Raw genomic sequence first — 20,000 nt, 5'->3', positions numbered from 1 at the left:
CCCCACAAACACTAGTAGTCAGACTTGAATTACATATTTCCTTTTCACTCTCTACTAAGATTCCATTTGTTTTTTCAATATCACATGGTTTCGCTTTTTTTCCTGTCATCCTCGGCTGGAGGGAGGGATGGGTGGGGAGGAGCCTTCTGCTTTGCTGTCCTGTCGCTATCACTGGTGGTTAATAAATGGTCTCAACAAACAGCCTAGTAAGAACATCGGGATCTATTGCTGTTTGTTTTCCTTCGTATTCGTTTGTATTCCTCCTCCTCCTCCTCCTCCTCCTCCTCCTCCTCCTCCTCCTCCTCCTCCTCCTCCTCCTCTGAAAGTGTGTAATTATTTGTTTATTCTTTTTATGTGTTATTTATTTAATTTGAAGTTGTGTCCTCAGGGTTCATATCCTGTGTGAAGGACAAACTCATTATTTTGCCCCTACTCATTATTTCAGCTCTCTCACATTTCTGCTTCCCTGAACTAATTTCTTACACTGGAAAAAAGGGTTTTTTCTCTCTCCCCTTCCTTCTTCACCTCCCATCCTCTCTCTCTCTCTCTCTCTCTCTCTCTCTCTCTCTCTCTCTCTCTCTCTCTCTCTCTCTCTCTCTCTCTCTCTCTCTCTCTCTCTCTCTCTCTCTCTCTCTCTCTCTCTCTCTCTCTCTCTCTCTCAACAAATATAGGTTTTCCCGGTTTGTTCCTTGTAAACTCTTGAAGAAAAATGTTATGGGTATATTTTCTTCCCTTCTTCCACCACCTGAAGTATTTCTCGCTTGAAAATCCAAAGATAATAAACAAACCGCCTATACAAGTTTTATTTATGCAAGTTTTATTTATTCCTGCACGTGGTGACATTTCCTGTTAAAATATCAAAGGATGAAATGTGAAAATCGGTTGCATTTTTTTGGTAAACCCTCCGGTGTGTGCAAAACCTAGTACTGATGCTATATACCCTATTACTATTCTCTCTCTCTCTCTCTCTCTCTCTCTCTCTCTCTCTCTCTCTCTCTCTCTCTCTCTCTCTCTCTCTCTCTCCTGTTTTTTTTTTATTTATACTATGTGGGCTTTTCACGGAAATTTATGGGCTAAAGGGGATACTTTTTAGGGTACCTCCTATCTGAAAGCCCACCCGCTAGGAAGCCATTGCCCCGAGTGAGGAAGCCCAGCCTACACTCGGACCGTGGACAGGATTGGAACCCGTGCGCTTGGAGATCCCTCTGACCCCAAAGCACGCATGGTTCCACTGTACCACGGCGGATCTCTGCGCTCTCTCTCTCTCTCTCTCTCTCTCTCTCTCTCTCTCTCTCTCTCTCTCTCTCTCTCTCTCTCTCTCTCTCTCTCTCTCTCTCTCTCTCTCGTCAAGTACTCACGGTTATAACTTCTCTATTATGTTTTTCTTCCTGTTTTTTTTCTTTTTTTTTTTGTAACTTCGTATTTTTTATTCTGCAATGCATCACTGTGTCACCGTGTAATGCTTCCCTGTAACTCTTGAGATCTGTGCAGTGCTTTCTATTTTTACGTAAGAGGGAAAAACTGGCCAAGAACAACATGAAATTAAAAGAAAGGCCCAATTATTTGCCAATTCCCTTGCAGGTCCGAAAGTGATAGTCGAAATGAATGGATAAATGTCAAATATTAGCTCTCTATCTCGCTCAAAGATACGTGTTCAATCCAGATTCTCACCCAACAATTTTTATCATTAGATATTATAACTAGAACCCTGATATATTTCTTTTATTTATTTTGGTTTTAGTCCTTTGATTTTAACCAGTTCCTCTGAGAGTATGGGGTCATCTTTACGACAAAATTGACCTCATCTTGAACTCACATCTGTGGTTAACTCCTTCAGTACCGTGACGCGTTTCCTTATTGAATCTGCTTACTGTTTTGATGATTTTATACAGCTTCAGAAACTTATGTGGGAATTACAATTGTGAAGACTGTGCTCATTAATCTTCTGACCCCCATAGATAGTTCATAACGTAAATAAAATCGTCTAATCGTATTCAAATCTCATGGCAAAAGATGCGTCCCAGTACTGAAGGAGTTAACAACCGCCACTACTCCGCTCTTGTCCTTTCGCTCTGTTGTTGTATATTGTGCTTATAACGAGGTATAGTGCGTGGATGGTTGGGTTAATTTACTTTATGAATGCACTGTCCCTGTTTTTTCTTCTTATTTTTCATAGGTATTCACTGGTGCCTTAATTTTTATTTTTATTCAAGTTCCGCTTCCTCGTTCATAAACTTGATTTGATTTTATATTCCCTCCTTTCATTTTTCATTCCTTTCCTCCTCCTTCTTCTTCTTACTCCTCCTCCTCCTCCTCCTCCTCCTCCTCCTCCTCCTCCTCCTCCTCCTCCTCCTCCTCCTCCTTGGTTTTACGTCTCCTCTTTTAATTTTTCCTCCTTTTTCTCCTCTTCCTCCTCCTTCTTTCTTCTTCTTCTTCTTCTTCTTCTTCTTCTTCTTCTTCTTCTTCTTCTTCTTCTTCTTCTTCTTCTTCTTCTTCTTCTTCTTCTTCTTCTTCTTCTTTCTCTTTTTCCGTCTCTCCTGTCCTCTCTATCCTTATTGTTCTCATTTTCATATATTTTTTTATTCTGAGTTTTGCGTTTCTGTTAATTTTCTCCCTCGTTTCCTTTTCTTTTCTCTCTTCTCGTTTTTTTCTCACCTTTCTACCTTTTTCTCCCTTTTCCTCATTCCTCTTCTCTTCATTCCTCCCCTCCTTTCTCCTCCTTTTCTTCTTACTTTTTCCCTTTTGTCGTCTCCTTTTCTTTCCTCCCCTCTCATTTCCACTTACCTCTTCTCTTCTCTCATATTATTTCCTCTTCTCATCTTGCACTTGACCACTACCAGCACCTCCTCGTCCTCCTCTTCCTCCTCCTTCTCCTCTTCCTCCTCCTCCTCCTCCTCCTCCTCCTCCTCTTCTTCTCTTCAAGTAAGTAAAAGTCACTACTCTTATATTTTGAACAGATTTTAGTATAGGAAACATACTTGAACTTTTTTTCTTTTTTTTCTTTTCAGTCTCAAATACTTCCTTCACGTTCAATCGACCTATATTTTTGACATTATTTTACCTCCTGACAAGTCGAGCCCCGGGCCTCTACATGTTTTTCGTTCTTATATTATGTCACAAACTGTTGTTGTAAAAATCTGACGTGCTTCTTTGTAATATGTCCTTGGCTCCCCTGCTCCCCCCTTCCTTCTCCTGGCCCAGTCATCTTGAGTCAGGTCAAGTCTTAACAAAAGGCAACAATGGCAGATATAAAGGAGAAAGTTTGTAATGTTATTTTCCGGCCCGTTGCCTCGCGGAGATCTTACCAAAGGGGGTTCTTGCTGTACTGTTCTTTGTCGCTGTAGGAAGTAAGGGGAAGTCAGTGACCTTCAAGGAGATGGAGGTATGAGTGGACGGAAGCGCTTAGTTGACTTATCTAACGTATCTACGAAGTTTTTCTGCCTCACTGAAGAAAAAAAAGAGATTTAGCCCTTATTGATGTAGATAAATACAGCTGGATGGAACAACAATATGGAATGATTCTATCTTTTTTTTTTATCATATTTTGATTTAACCCTTTAATTACCATGACGCGTTTCCATATTCATTCTGCTTACTATTCTGCTTCTATACAGCTTCAAAAACTTATGTGGGAGATTAAAACATTGACGACTCCGGCCATTAGTATTCTGACCTCCATAGACCCGTCATAATGTCAAGAAGACGGACTAATCGTATACAAATCTCTAGGTAAAAATGTGTCCCAGTATTGGAGTGGTTAATATCTACTGCGAATGTCAAAGACTACTAATAATCATCCTCTTAGTAGAAATAACGTTGTTTGAATTTAAAGTTCTAATTTCACTAATGTCTAGAAAATTGAAGAATGTTGCGTCTTACTGTCTTCTGCTGTTAATTCCCTGTGTGCTGCCCCCACCCAAACGTGCCAGCTGAGTGCTTCCTCCGCCCCTCCCCGCTCCAGCACTACAACCATCGTATTCTATCCACCAGTAACTTAACTTTCATTCTTTTCTCTAATGGACTCTGAAACTCTCCGCTTCTTTCATTTTTTTTTTATCTTAACACTTAAACTACTTGAGATGAGGAGTGTCAAAGAACCTCAAAAAAATTGAATTGACCACTAGATTGATCTTTCTGTGTGTGTGTGTGTGTGTGTGTGTGTGTGTGTGTGTGTGTGTGTGTGATAATTAGACACTATAAAATTTTCAACAATAATTCAACCTAATCCAATTTCCATCTTCTAGCATTCTACTTTCTACATTGGCGTGAGGTTCCTGCAGTACATCAGTCTGTCAATCAATCAATACGGTCGACCTTTCTCACTCTCTTCCTTGTCTTGCTCCCCTTTCACTTTTTATACAAGACACAAGACCAAGATTAACCTTTGAGCTTCTTTTGTTCCTCCTCCTCCTCCTTTACGGGCCTGACATGCGGTATCCTTATCATCTAAACGGGTAATCTGAAGCCACTGAGTGATCCAGCCAAGGGATGACGCAACGCCGGCTGAGTGGCTGCCTTTGAGGGCCTGCTGTGTCACCAGGTCACTCAGCACAGACCATTGCGTAACGCGTCTGGGTCCCACGTAACACACACACACACACACACACACACACACACACACACACACACACACACACACACACACACACACACACACACACACACACACACACCATTTACCTGCTAACCTACCTGTCTTTCTGGATATTTGTTTGTCTGTCTGTCTATCTGTCTGTTTGGTTGTCTGTCTCTCTTTCTCCATCTCTGTTTCGTTCCTCCCATTACCCAGGCCATCTCTCTCTCTCTCTCTCTCTCTCTCTCTCTCTCTCTCTCTCTCTCTCTCTCTCTCTCTCTCTCTCTCTCTCTCTCTCTCTCTCTCTCTCTCTCTCTCTCTCTCTCTCTCCCCCCACAATGTAAATGAAACCAGACCGTTTTTCCGGTCTAGAATTTTCTCATTACTCTTAGATATGTAAAATTTCCAACTTTAATAATTTTCAAAGTTAAATTATCTGATAATAAAACGTTGTTGGATGTTTAAATGCATCGGCTAGGAAAGAGAGAGAGAGAGAGAGAGAGAGAGAGAGAGAGAGAGAGAGAGAGAGAGAGAGAATGTACGACTCGGATTGGGAAGAGAAAGATAATTTGTTTGAGAAAAGATTGAAGAAAGAGGAGGAGGAGGAGGAGGAGGAGGAGGAGGAGGAGGAGGAGGAGGAGGAGGAGGAGAAGAAGAAGGAGAAGGATTAGGATATTAAAGAAGAAAGCAATGAAACCAAACAGGAAAGAGTTGAGTAGGAAAGGAGTTGGAGATGTAGCTCAGTGAAAGAAATTAATATTGAGTGAAGCAAAGAGGATTCAAATGAAGAAAGTGGAGGGAAAGAAAGAGGAAATCAACAGCGGGGAGAAGTGTTCGGATAAGAGGAAGTAAGAGACAGACAGTGGAGTCACGAATAAGGAGGAAAAGTAAAGGATGAAGTGGAGAAGGGAGTTTGCTGGGTAGTAAAAGAGCAAAGGCGTCATATGAAGGAGCCCCTGCCAATCTTCTCTTTCTGGTTCCTTGAGGTTCCCCGCCTTGATGTATAATTCAGTGTCGCCACGGCATGCAAAGTTATACATTGCTGCTAAGAAAGACCAAAGGAAAAAGTAATGTAAGCTATGTAACTGCTCCATGTTTCCTTAATAAGGCGACTTTGTTCATCGTAAACCATATTACGTAAGTATTGCTGTTGGGTTTGTAATGACATTTAATGAACTCACGAGAGAGAGAGAGAGAGAGTGAGAGAGAGAGAGAGAGAGAGAGAGAGAGAGAGAGAGAGAGAGAGAGAGAGAAATAGTACTGTTCATTATTTTTTGTTATGTCATTAAAAGTTTTATATAGTTTAAGAAACATAAGAACATGAGGGAAGGTGCAAGAGGCCGCCAGACCTACACGTAGCAGTCAGTCCCTGTATAAGCAAAGCTATCTAATTCCACCTATCATCCCCATCCATAAATATATCTAATCTTCTCCTAAACCTCCTATTGAGGCAACACTAATAATATGATTACTGAATCCCCTCCATTCATCAACCATTTGTCAGATAACCAGTTTGTACCAATTTCTTTTCTGAACCTAATTTCTCGAGCTCGAACCCATTATTTTTGCATCTTTCCTAAGGTTTTTGGTCATGTCCCCTTTGCTATAACCTCTATACTACTTAAATACTCCTATGAGATCCCTTCTTAACCTACATCTCTCTAAGGAATGCAAATTTAGTATGAAATCGGAAATGCGTCCGATCAATATTATTCACTGGCTTATTCACCCTTGAATTTCCCTTTGCATTCGTAATTATTAATATTTTGCTTGCTTTGCTGAAGTGGCATTAGTAGCAGTTTCGATGGACGTAATTTCTTGGTGATATCTTAATGGTGGCTTGATCGCTCTGAGGCATAATTACGCCCGGATGGTGGTGGTTTGATGGGAGGTAGACCACACCAAGGTCACGTCACGCTCCTCGCCTCGCCACACAGATGAGTAGATCGAAGTAATTAAGCAGCTGCATGTAACACTCGCCTTTAAGCGCACACCACTCTATTGGCAACACGTGACCACTCTCTTAAGGATAATTTTGTTTTGCTTTATACTGATCACATATTTTATTGCATATTCACTTAATCTGTCTTTATTCTATTTCAAGTTACTTTTGGTATTTGGTTTATCTTTATCTCTTCTTGGTAAAACTTCACTAATCTTTCATCGTAGGCCCCACCAACTCAAACACACACACACACACACACACACACACACACACACACACACACACACACACACACACACACACACACACACACACACACACACACACACACACACACACACACACACACACACAGTTGTTGATTCTTTCTAATTTCAAGAGTCACACATTTATAAGTATCTTTGAGGAACGGTAGATAATTAGCCATACGCTTTAACTGAGGCGTTCGCTATGCTCTGGAAAAAAAAAAATGCCAGATTCACCAGTTAACTGAATTCTACAGCTGGAAAAAAAATCCTTACGTTGTTTATGTACCATCAAACCAATTAATGATATATTAATGACATTTTTAGCCACCACCACCTAGGAGAGAGTAAAAGATACGCCAAAAGGAGCTACATACGATGCACATTGTCTCGGGTCTTGTATGTATCGCCCTGGGATGAACACGTTTTATTTTCTCTCTATATGAGCTTAGTTTATCCATTCAAGTTATACAATTAATGTGCACGTATGAAAATCGTGAAGCCATGACAAATGCATCCATATATTCATGCCAAATGTTAGCGGGACACTTGTGAGGATAGTCTTGACATCGCGTGTCTCGCAATGTCTTCCCTGAGTTGCAGCATTCTCCTTTAGAAATACAACGCATCTTTTAATCATTGGTTCTTCTTCCGTGGCATGTTCGTGCAATCAGCCACAATGCATGTGTAGATTGGGGTTTTATAAAACACTACAAACTCATATTTCTTCCCTTGGGTTTGTTGTATCTTAGATAAATTGGCGTGTCTGATATTGGCCAGTCCTTTCGTCTCCCTGCAGTTTCGTCGGAGACAATATCTTGTCGGTGCAAATAATACTTGACCGACTCTTTAGGGAATTTGCTAGACCAAACATTACTCACTGCAGAAACCAGTGGAAAAATATTCAAAATTAAATATTTAGCAAGATATGAATAAATGTGATAACACTTGGAGCATACTTGCGAATATTTATCTATTATAGAATGTTCATCACCAGACCCCATGAATACTGTTTCCATAGAAAATAGAACCAATATTTTGCAGCCACCAAGAACAATGTGTCAAGATGTATCATGAAAGCCGGTTGTAGAATGATACATTCTGGATAACTATGATAGCGTGACCCTATCCTGCATCAAAACAGCCAGCGATCACCAGCAACTCGGCCCATAGCGAACGCCACAATTGCTCACAGCGGCGTAATGATCTTTGATTAACGTTAAGAGTGTAATTGAGGCGCTAAGGAGAGAGAGAGAGAGAGAGAGAGAGAGAGAGAGAGAGAGAGAGAGAGAGAGATAATATATTTGTTTGTATATTAGGAGCTTTACCGAAGGGTCTCGTTTCATGGCTCATGGGCCACAACCTGGACCACGACCCACTGAAGACAGGTGGCGTTCACGAAGCCGCGGAATGAAATGAACCACTTCCCTGAATGAACCTTCTTAGCTGCCGGTGAAGTGAACGACCTGAAATTAGCAAATTTCACACCAGCATAATGAACCTTGAACACAAATGCACACACGCATTAAAATAAAGGAAAAAAATGTACTTAAGAACATGTATGATAAGACTTTCAAGATCGTTTAATTTAAATTAATTAGCAAATCTTGCACACATGAGTGTCAGATATTTACTCGATGCTGTAGCTGCGAAGTGGCTTTGGATATGCTAGGAGATACTCATGAAGATGATGGACTAAACTTAAAGAATCTTTCTTATAATTTACTGGAATTGGAAAGACGTAACGTAACCAAAAGTTGCTTTCTAGTAGCGTTAGTAACACTGAAGTCTCTAGCTATCGCTCTGACTCAATAATTGGACCAGTGATTGAGATAAATTTACAGTTAGAAATACAAGATCTCATGCACCACATGGATTATAAATGTATATTTATTAGAAAAATAATGGAGAGCTTGTTGCTGAATATTTTGATCTGAAGGTCATTCAAAAAAGAAAAAAAAACAACTGCTAAGGTGTACCGAAACAAATTAATTTTCAATTTTACACCCCCAGACTTCAAGTAAAAAACTGTCTTTTTGATTTAGTCAAGGCTGAAGAATTAATTTCTTTCATTAAAGATCTCTTAAGGAATATATCACATTTATTTTAAACATTTGCATTCCAATAGAACAAGTGCGTGATCCAAAATTCTTCAGGGAGTGACTAGCAGTGGAATATATACATGTTTGTTGTGCAAGAGTTCTTTTCTCTGTCTAACTGAAATAACTCCTTGATTTTACCTCAAGACTGATAACCATTCCTTGACTTACCTAGAAGACCCCTGTTAATGTAGCAACCCTCATTTGCATCCACCCGCTCGGTGGTAGAAAGTTATTTCAAAATTTTCACAGGAAATACAGATCCGCTATTGGATGAAGCTGCCCAGCGTCTTATACATGACTTCTATACATTAAGTAAATGATTAGGAAATAGATAAAAATATGTCTTTTTGATTGATTTATGAAACGCAGAGACCTGGACATCGGTTTCCTGTGGAGTTGAGTAATATTCATGAAGGACCCCTGGGGAAGTTGAAGTGCTCGTTACTGCTTGCCAGTGGTCGTGAGATCAGTGGTCACACTCGTCAAAAAGCAAAGAAGTGTGCGGCTGGTGAACAGACAGAGTCTGCTGGTGTGTCTGAAGAGGTGAGAGATGATCTTATGGATGCGTCTTGTTAAAGCCCCGCGAGACCATCTTGGCCTCAACTAAAGGCCGCTTTGAAATCTGGGTCACTTTGGAGGAACCTCATGAAAGAAGGCTGCATCATTCGAACCACTCTTTCATCTTGCGTATGATTCCATATTGTAAGATTTTTTTGTATTTTATTTTTGTTATATATATATATATATATATATATATATATATATATATATATATATATATATATATATATATATATATATATATATATATATATATATATATATATATATATATATATATATAATTATTATTTTAATTTCGCACTGAATGCTGGTTTTTATCTATCTATTAATTTCGCACTGAATGCTGGGTTTTATCTATTTATTTGTTTATCATTATTGTTTTCTTTTTTTTCATGCATGACGCTGACTTTGCGTAAAACAAGGCAAATTAATTTCAAAATATTTTTCCAAGTGGTTGGATTGGAGTGTTAAGAGGGGTAGGCCTACATTGCTGTGACGTTGATTAATGCAATAATATCACAGCTATGTCATGTTATTATGTGATATTTAGAAACCACCAACATTTGAATGAAATGTCCGGAATATTTCGTTCATTGTCTCAAATACATTGTTCCGTGACCGCGTCCAAAACAAATATTCTTTAAAATACACCAAGAGAGAGAGAGAGAGAGAGAGAGAGAGAGAGAGAGAGAGAGAGAGAGAGAGAGAGAGAGAGAGAGAGAGAGAGAGAGAGAGAGAGAGAGAGAGAGAGAGAGAGAGATATATAGAGAGTATATATATATATATATATATATATATATATATATATATATATATATATATATATATATATATATATATATATATATATATATATATATATATATATATATATATATATATATATATATATATATATATATATATATATATATATATATATATACTTACGTGTTATACTTCTCCCTGTAATACATATGGGAAAAGCAGTTGTATCAGCAGTCTCTTGTTCTCCTTACCTCTTGAAAACTACAAAAAATTCACAGCAAGGAATAAGAATCAAACATACTTACTGCTTGCCTCGTATTTTTCCATTCAGGTTGATGAAACAAAAAAATAAAACTATATGCTAAAAAGAAGGAATAAGCAACAACAAATGAATACGTACTAGTGATAATGCTAATAATATCTAGCAATACCTTGTAGTCATAAATGCTGGTAGTAATCATAATAACACTAGTGATAATAACATACAGTAGTAATCTTGTATAGAGGACAGACGAGGAGTGCAGAGGATTGAGTGTGTGTTGTCATCTTGTACACAACATTGCTAGAAGCCAACACGTGACCTAATTGCAAAGGGAAGGGAAGGGGAGGGAGAGGGGAAGAGTAAGCCTTTGTCCAGGGCAAGTACAGATGAGGGAAAGGGGAAGGGAGCGGTGTAACAAGAAATAAGGAAGGGAGACGATGGAAGGGAGGCATGTAAGGGAAGGAAAGGAGGGAGGGGAAAGAAATTAAAGGGATAGGATACATGAGGGGAGAGGAATCCAGGGAAAGGATGCAGGTGAGGGGAGGAGGATTAAGGCATTGGCGATGGGGAGGGGAAATGAATTGCAGGAAATGGGAGTGAAGGACAGGAGAGGATTTGGTGGAATGAGACACCAGGTAAAGGGAAACATAGAGGGAGCGGGAGGAGACTGATGGGTTTGGGTATGAGGTGAGGAAAGAGGTGTGGAAAATATGTTAGGGGGGAGTAAAGAAGGGAAGAGAGAAGGAAATAGGAGGAGGAGGAAGGGAAAGAAGAAAAGGGGAGAAAGAGGGGAAGTAGGAGGAGGAGGAGAAGAAAGGGTGGAAAATATGTTAGGGAGAGAGTAAAGAAGGGAAGAAAGAAAGAAAGAGGAGGTGGGGGAAAGAAGAAAAGGGGAGAAGGAAGAGAAAGAGGAGGAGGAGAAGGGGTGGAAAATATGTTAGGAATATGATAGTAAGGATTAAAGAAAGGAAGAGAGAAAAAGGAGGAGGAGGAGGAGGGAGAAGAAGAAAAGGGGAAAGGGAGGAGGAGGAGGAGGAGGAGGAGGAGGAGGAGGAGGAGGAGGAGGAGGAGGAGGGGGGAGTAATCAAGAGTGAGGGGTCTTGTGGTGTTCGAACGAGGGGTACAGGGAGGGGACAGGTAACACTACTAATGACTGAGCCAACACCGGGGAAGACATATATAGTGCAACATGTTACGTACACACACACGTACACACATACACAGGTTATATACGTACAGACATGTAATAAGGCTACGCACACAGAAAACGCACACAAGTTACGTACACCATTACGTCAACATGGATTGTGGGGGTATACATAGAGGCGGGGCTACGTACACACACACACACACACACACACACACACACACACACACACACACACACACACACACACACACACACACAAACACAGACACTCACGATTACAATGTACATATTAGAAATAACCTCTCTCTCTCTCTCTCTCTCTCTCTCTCTCTCTCTCTCTCTCTCTCTCTCTCTCTCTCTCTCTCTCTCTCTCTCTCTCTCTCTCTCTCTCTCTCTAGGAACATGCGAACACAAACAAGGCCAGAGGGGAAGGGAGGAAGGAAAAAAAAATCGAGAAAAGTAAGGGAGGAGATGGAGGCAAGAAAGGAAGGAAGGGAGGGAAGGGAAGGGAAGAATAAACGAAGGAAAGAAAAAAAATATGTAGAAGGCATAATGAAAGCAGTAATCGCTTTGACCATATAATTTTGTGTGGAAGTATAGAAGTGAGTGAAGAAAAAAAGGAATGAGAAGAGGAAAGTGATTTAGTGAGCAGAGGAAAATGGAAGAGTTTAAAAGGACGACTGCCAATAAGAAAGACAGCGAAAGAAGTGATGAGAAAGAAAAGAGAAAGAGGAAGCGGAGGAGGAAGAGTAGAAGAGAAAAAAAATAAAGAGAAAAAAGGTGAAGAAAGGTGACGAAATCGAGGTACGAGTTAGACCTCATATCAAAAATTAATTTAGAGACATGAGCAAGAGAGAAAGAAAGACGATGACGAAAGATTAAGTCTAGAGTGACGCCTTATTGAAGAAAGAGAAGTGGTGTAAGACAGAGATAGAAGGAGAAAAAAGAAAATAAAAAAGAAAACAAAGAAAAATATAGGAATGGTATGAAAGAAAGAGTAAGAACGAAATTAAAAGATATAAAGATTGATAAAGAAGAGAGAGAAAAAGAAAACATAACTTAGGTGAAGGAAGAAACAATATAAGGAAAAATAAAATGGAGGTGATGATTGGAGGGAGAGGCACAGAGACAGAGACGCAAGAGTTGAGGAATGGCCAGGGTCATCAGAGTGGAGGAGGATGAGGGCGGGCGCTACACTGGTATAGGGCGAGAGATAAATAAAACTTGTCATACCTTCCAATCCTGAAAAAGAAGTAGAGGGAGATTTTAGTGAACCGTTTTGTACATTCCACTCTTTTGTCACTTAAAATATTGCTGCAACAACAAGAAGAGAGAAAGAAGACATTGAGAGAGAGAGAGAGAGAGAGAGAGAGAGAGAGAGAGAGAGAGAGAGAGAGAGAGAGAGAGAGAGTTAATAGAAGCAAGAACAACAATATAGTAATGAAAATAATGACAATGACGAGAATAAGAATATAAATAACATCAACAAAAACACAACTAATTATATTTTTCAACAACACATGGAATATCAAATAGGAAATACAAATAGAGAGAGAAAAAAAATCCTAGCTCACATAATAAATAAGAATGAAATAATGCATGAACGAATAGATGAGTGAAGGGAAATTAAAAGAGTGAATGAATGATATTTGTAAATGATGAATACAGCCATTAGAGTGATAGAATGGTCTTGCTGTGTGTGTGTGTGTGTGTGTGTGTGTGTGTGTTCGTGCAATTTAGCCTGATGCAGATGAACAGACACGTAATTACTCGCTTCATTCCTGCAACATCCGTACACTCAAGCTTTGTTCCCTCACAAGTATAATTTCCAAAGGCCTCTGAGATGATTAGTCGGGTTTGCAAGAGTGCTTTTTTTTTTTTTTTATCGATAATGACTCACGTTTCTTGCTAAAACTCTTACCAAAATCATTAAAAATACTCTTATAATTCTTCCACCAAGTTTCGCTTCTCTGTATTGAAAGTTGTTAAGAAATGACGTCGAAATATTTGGCAACTGGGTCGACTTTTTTTATTTGTATATCCAGAGAGAGAGAGAGAGAGAGAGAGAGAGAGAGAGAGAGAGCGCTATCCTTAATATAATAAAGGCTCAAAGTCATGATCTTTTACATTCTCTCTCTCTCTCTCTCTCTCTCTCTCTCTCTCTCTCTCTCTCTCTCTCTCTCTCTCTCTCTCCTCCTCCTCCTCCTCCTCCTCCTCCTCCTCCTCCTCCTCCTCCTCCTCCTCCTCCTCCTCCTCCTCCTCCTCCTCCTCCTCCTCCTCCTCCTCCTCCTCCTCCTCCTCCTCCTCCTCCTCCTCCTCCTCCTTCTCGTTTACCTCCTTCATCCCTCCATCTTCATCACCGCACCGCTATCACGTAAACAACGACGCTTTAATGCAAGTCGCTCTCATAAGAACTTCAGCGCTTATTTATGGCCGCTCTGGTGGTGGTGGTGGTGGTGGCGGCGGTGGTGGCGGTGCTGGTGGTGGAAGAAGAAGAAAAAGGAAAAAGGAAAAGAAGAACAAGAGCAATTCAGTAGTGGTATGGGCAAAAGGAGAAGGATATAGATGGTGATAGTGTTAGAAATGGATAATGGTTAAGATTAGGTTAAGTAAAGGAAGAGAGGAGCAGATTAATGGTTGGTGAAGATATAAAAATAGAAGAATTAATGTGAAATTGAAATAAAAGAGAATGAAAATTAAAAGACGTGAAAAAAAGAAGAGAGGAGGAGGAGGAGGAGGAGGAGGAGGAGGAGGAGGAGGAGGAGGAGGAGGAGGAGGAGGAGGAGGAGGAGGAGGAGGAGGTGGTGCAGGACGAAGAGGAGAAGGAAGAGGAGGAGAAAGCAGGAGGAGGAGAAAAAACGAGGACAAATTTCCTGTGATTTACGTAATACACTTGAAAATTTGGTTCAATCGTACAGTATTCTTTTGCTTTCTCCTCCTCCTCCTCCTCCTCCTCCTCCTCCTCCTCCTCCTCCTCCTCCTCCTCCTCCTCCTCCTCCTCCTCCTCCTCCTCCTCCTCTTCCTCCTCCTCTTTCTCTTCCTCTTCCTCTTCCAGTTTGGCACCACGTAACATGCGCAGCGGGATCATTAGAATTCAAGTATACACACGTTAGTTCCCTCATCAAGAAAGTGTTGAGATGTGTGTGTGTGTGTGTGTGTGTGTGTGTGTGTGTGTGTGTGTGTGTGTGTGTGTGTGTGTGTGTGTGTGTGTGTGTGAACAGGTGGAAGAAACTGTGATTTTAATGCAGTTTTGTTGTTGTTGTTGATGTTAAAGTTATTTCAATTTTTTCTCTTCGTATCAGAAAGATGATGATTATTTTTCTTGTTATTAATATTATTGGTATTGTTGTTGTTACTGTTATTATTACTATTATTATTATTATTATTATTATTATTATTATTATTATTATTATTATTGTTGTTTTGTTGTTGTTGTTGTTATTGTTGTGTTTTATTTGTTATTGTATAATGTTATTGTTATCGTCGTCCTCCTCCTCCTCCTCCTCCTCCTCCTCTTCATCGGCTGTTGTTGTTTTTGTTTTTGTTGCTGTTGTATTTGTTATTGTATATGTTATTGCTATCATCTTTCTCCTCCTCTTCACCCCCCTCATCATCACTACCACCGTCATCATCACCATTATTCTGCAAGGTGCGTGGAATAATCGGTGCAGGTGTGTGTCTCCTCGGCGTGTCGGTGAGGGTGGTGGGAATCAGCGAAACCAAGAAACTGTGGACTCACGCCGCCTTGTTTTTAATTCGTACTTGACGCAGCAGAGAAAGGAAAAGAAAACGAAACTAAGCAATGTTTTCAGTACCGCAGTAATCTTGAACTTGTCACCCTTGTCTTCACTTTAGTCTTTATCACGTGTTTTGATCGAATCTCAGGCCTTCGTCTCGTCACTCTCACCACCTTCACCACTCTCATCACCATTGCCATCCTCGTCACTTCAATCATCGTGAGTGTTCTGTTAAAGATTGTTTTGGTCATTCTTACCATCATCATCATCGCCATCACCGTCATTATCATCACAACCACTACCACTACCATTATCATATCACTTACAGCAACAACACTACCACTCATCATTTTTATCATCATAGTCACCACTATTACTACCACTAACACCACCACTACCACAGCCAGGACCACCACCGCTCTCACTATCATCTACCATCTACCACTATCATCTTCATCGGCATCTTAGTCATCTTCACCATCATCATCATCATCATCAATATCATTTGTTTTTCTACGCGAATATATCAAATCAACTATGTAGCATGGTGACTTATCTCTGTTTTATTGTTGTTGCTGCTACTGGTTCTACATAGTGTTGTTGTTGTTGTTGTTGCTGCTGCTGTTGTAAGTGAAAAGGTGCCAAACGTTATTATTTTAACTTTTGTCAATTACTTGTATATTTGTTGATGTTAGCACATGGCTTTTTATTTCATAAAGTGAGAGAGGTCTACGTGTGTGTGTGTGTGTGTGTGTGTGTGTGTGTGTGTGTGTGTGTGTGTGTGTGTGTGTGTGTCTGTCTGTGTGTACTGTATTTGTCGATGACATGATAGAAGAGAGAGAGAGAGAGAGAGAGAGAGAGAGAGAGAGAGAGAGAGAGAGAGAGAGAGAGAGTGTGTGTGTGATTGGATGGGAATTTACTCTGCTGTTAACTGGCTGTAGAATGTTTGGGCGTTCATTAATGGAAAAAAGCAACATGTAGGAAATTATAAAAATGAAAGAAAAAAAACTATTTGTACATAAATTCACGAGAAAAACAATTTCTTTTGCTCATAACAAAGTAAAATCAATAACCTGAAATAAAGCTTGTGAATGATTTTACTAGATTGTATATGAATAGTAAATAAATAAAGAAAGGATATTCAAAGTCGGAAGAGAAAGCAAATCTAATAAATGAACGGTTGACCGAATGAATGAATAGTCAAATAGAGAAATAAAAAACTATACATAAATGCATAATTGGATAAATGAGTAGGTAGGTGGATAGGTAAGTGAATAAATAGATGCATAAGTGAAGTATGGTATAAGAAAAGTCGTGAACTTACTGTTAGAAAAATGAAAACTTTATGAATACACGTAATAATAAAAAAAAAAATATCACATGCATTGAAAGTAAATTAGAATACTCACAAAAATAAAGAAAAGAAGTAAAGATCAAGAATTTCCTTAATTGTAAACAGAAGCAATTCTCTCGAGCCGCCACTTGTCTCCCTTTACACACAGCCAGGACAACATTTTGACAGAAGGATTAAAAGGATTTCAAATTCTAGCTAATTCTCTCTCACCTCACACTCTCTCTTATCTCTTTCTCTTCCCTGTGTCTCACGCTGGCCTAAACCTTCCCAGACTGACTGACTTTGAAGGATTAACAGAGAAATGGCCTCGTGCAAACTGACTCGGCCACCTGCAGCTTCCGAAGTGTTTCTGAGAGGCAGGCCAGCGACCACCACCGAGGAGCCGCTGACTACGTGTATTTTGTGATTATGTTCAGGGAAATGTTGGCTGGAATGTGACTGAGGAAAGTGATAATGGAGTGTTCTGTAGATGGGATATTTTTATAGTATTTTTTTTTCACTGGAGGAGATAATTTGCTATGTGGAATGAATTTTACTGAAGAATTGGTGTTTATTGAGTGAAGATTTTGCTAATAGAAAAACATAAGTGAAGGAAGTGGTCCTTTAGCTTTAGAACTGAATTTTACTGGACTGCTAAAAGAGACAGGGAATATAATTTTACTTAACTATTGCAATTTATTGAATAAAGCGAATTTTAAGGGTAAATGAAGAAATTTTGTGATTCTCAATATATGGTGTAGATAAATAATGTACAGGAGGAAGTAATTAATTAATAAGTGAGTGATGTTCCTAATGATGTGTTCCTAATATGCCTGAATTACTCTGCTTTGATGTGGATGAATGAACTGAACATAAGTTGATGAGGTGATAATATGGTAAGACTGGACTAAATTATTGAACGACTGCCTAACTGATTGACTGATTGAATGACCGACTGACATACTCACTTGCTGATTCCTTTAATTACTTTATGAATAACTAACCAATTGACACTCACCCACTGGCTGACTGATAGATCGATTGGTTGACTGATATTTTGACTGCATCTGTTAATTGCAGCAAAATATACCTAATGTCATGCGTTGCTAATAAATGAAATAAATAGTTTAGCTTTACTGAAAACACATTTTTATGCCAAGACAAGCATCCCAAGAATATACTAATGGGTCTAAATTTTGAGTAATGAAACATCTGTGTACCAATCTGTGTACCAAAAATCTAATGTTACTCATAAGAGAGACGATCATTAATAAAAAAAATACAGTATTGAAAAGAATTATAGTTTAACGAACACAATTGGTTGAAGCATTAAAAGAGGGAACAAAAAACAAACAAACAAACGCAAAGTAAGAGTAAGTGCGTAATAATTTACCACAATACAAAATATTTTCTACAGTGAAGAAAAAAATCAAATTAAGGTGACTTTTAAAAAATTTTGTCAGACGTTTTAATGAGTAAAAACATCTACATTTTTATAAACAAAAATAACACATGTAATTTTTATTTTAAACATGTTTTAGAACTACAATGAAGTGGCTATTTCTCACACTTTTTTTGTATTCTTTACCAACCTCGCTCACATGAAAAAAAAAAAATAGATAAACAGCAATAATTAACAGAAGAAAAGAGTGAGTGAGCTTGGCCGAACCTAGACTAATATCCTGCTACTCACCATTGGATCTCACCCTTTGACTCATGAAACTCACTGAACTTGAGTGACTAAACCAAACTCTGACTGATGAACGACTTCAAATCAACTCACCACTGAATTTGACGCTTGGTACAACGCAGGGCGGATGTTACAGTTGGTGTTCTTTTGATGCAGCATCCGTGACTGATTGGACTGAACCTTGAGTGAACAGTTGCTACTCACCACTGAATCTGACCTCCTTCCATGCGCGGTGAAATGTCCTCATGAGTCTTTGGTACAGAGAGGCCAGGCTCCACCCTTGCCTTCGAGCACGCATGGAGGAGCCCGAGGGATGAGAGGAGCCTGGGGAGTGGTGGATCTCCTCCCCTACCTCACCCTCCTCCACATCTTCCTCCTCCTCCTCCTCCTCCTCTTCCTCGTCCTCATTCTCCGTGTTTTTTCTCCTCCTCCTCTCTGGTGTGACGTCATAAAACTCCTCCTCCTCGTTGAATTTCTCCTCGTTTATGTACACTGTCCGAGGCTCCGTGAATGTGGTTGTCATTGTTATTGGTTTACTCATTTGTTTCTCTATTAGTTCTGGCGTTGGGAAGCGAAAGTTGTTGTTTTTTTACGTGTTTTCCTATATATTTTTTTTATTTATTTTCGTTTAGTGATTCTTATGTATCCTTTTCCTTTTTTTTTTTATCGATTTCTTTATATTTACTGGCGTTGTTTTTTTCTTTTTATTTTGTAGTAATTTTCGTAGCAGGTCTTGTGTTTATGAATTACTGTTGATTCTATACTTGCATTGCCACTTTTTTTTTTTTTTTTTTTTTTTGCTTCTTACGTGATATCAGTGAAATAATCCGTAACTCCTGTACGCATCCTTTGTGTATTTTCTCTTTCTATTTTCTCTCTTCGCTGTATTTTCTTATATCCTTTCCTTCACCTTCTTTTGTTATAATTTTAAACTTCTCACACATCAACTTGCACACGCACACAAACAAAACACACGAATATCCTTTTTTTTTTCCTTTTATCGATCACTGACGACGTTTCTGACTTAAAATTACCCACGCTAATCACGAACACTGAACACGGACACTCCAAGACTTACGCCAATCACCTTCACTCACTCACACTCGCTAACCAATCACTTAAAAGGCTCCTGTGGCCCCAACCAGTCACGACCATGTGCTAAGTAGGCCTATCGTTTCGCCAGTCACGTGTTGAGTAGGCTTAGTGGTGCCCTCCTCAGCACACTGGGACGGGGAGCTGAGGGGGCCGGGTACAGGCTGGGGACTGACATGGTTGTAGGCACACCTGGGGAACGCAGCCGACCAGAATAACTGCACAAGTCTTATCTGTTTTCTGTGGTGCGTATTTTCTTGATGTTATTAGACTTACTCCCAGTGTTTTTTTTATGTCTGTTTTATATGTTTTTGTTTCCTGGGAGAGCTTTCTTAATTATGCTTTCAATACTTGGGAGTTGTTATTTTATCTTTCTTTCTTGTGTTTTTTTTTTTTCTCTTTCTTCTTCCTTTCTAGGTTTTCTGTTTTATTTTATAGCTTGTTTTTATTCGGTGTCTGCTTTTCCCGGATAATTAGTTTTTTTTTTTTTTTTTTTTAGTTAATTGAGTCCTAGTTTCAGGTTGGATTTTGATTCATTTGTTATTTATTTTTGCTGGAAT

At 39.3% G+C, this 20,000-nt stretch overlaps 1 protein-coding gene across 6 annotated transcripts in view; it reads right to left on the bottom strand.

The window, feature by feature from the left end:
- The window catches only part of LOC123520628 (Kv channel-interacting protein 4-like), a 417,208-nt gene that overhangs the window by 194,959 nt on the left and 202,249 nt on the right, over window positions 1–20,000 (bottom strand). For 2 of the 6 annotated variants that reach the window (XM_045283091.1, XM_045283092.1), the window contains exons 2-3: window positions 18,553–20,000; window positions 12,822–12,830 (exon numbers count right to left, since the gene is read on the bottom strand). The exon at window positions 18,553–20,000 is cut by the window's right edge and continues 10 nt beyond it. The exons of 1 other annotated variant lie outside the window; for it this stretch is intronic. In XM_045283091.1, the coding sequence (XP_045139026.1) occupies window positions 12,822–12,830; window positions 18,553–18,889 (346 nt within the window). In that variant the 5' untranslated portion in view covers window positions 18,890–20,000. The remainder of the gene's footprint in view (window positions 1–12,821; window positions 12,831–18,552) is intronic. 3 more of the 6 variants (XM_045283093.1, XM_045283095.1, XM_045283094.1) reach the window with 3 other exon arrangements.

Source organism: Portunus trituberculatus, chromosome 47, assembly GCF_017591435.1.
Source record: "Portunus trituberculatus isolate SZX2019 chromosome 47, ASM1759143v1, whole genome shotgun sequence".
In the NCBI taxonomy this organism is placed as follows: domain Eukaryota; kingdom Metazoa; phylum Arthropoda; class Malacostraca; order Decapoda; family Portunidae; genus Portunus; species Portunus trituberculatus.
Note: the sequence above shows the minus strand (reverse complement) of the source record. Positions and strands in the feature narration are given on the sequence as shown.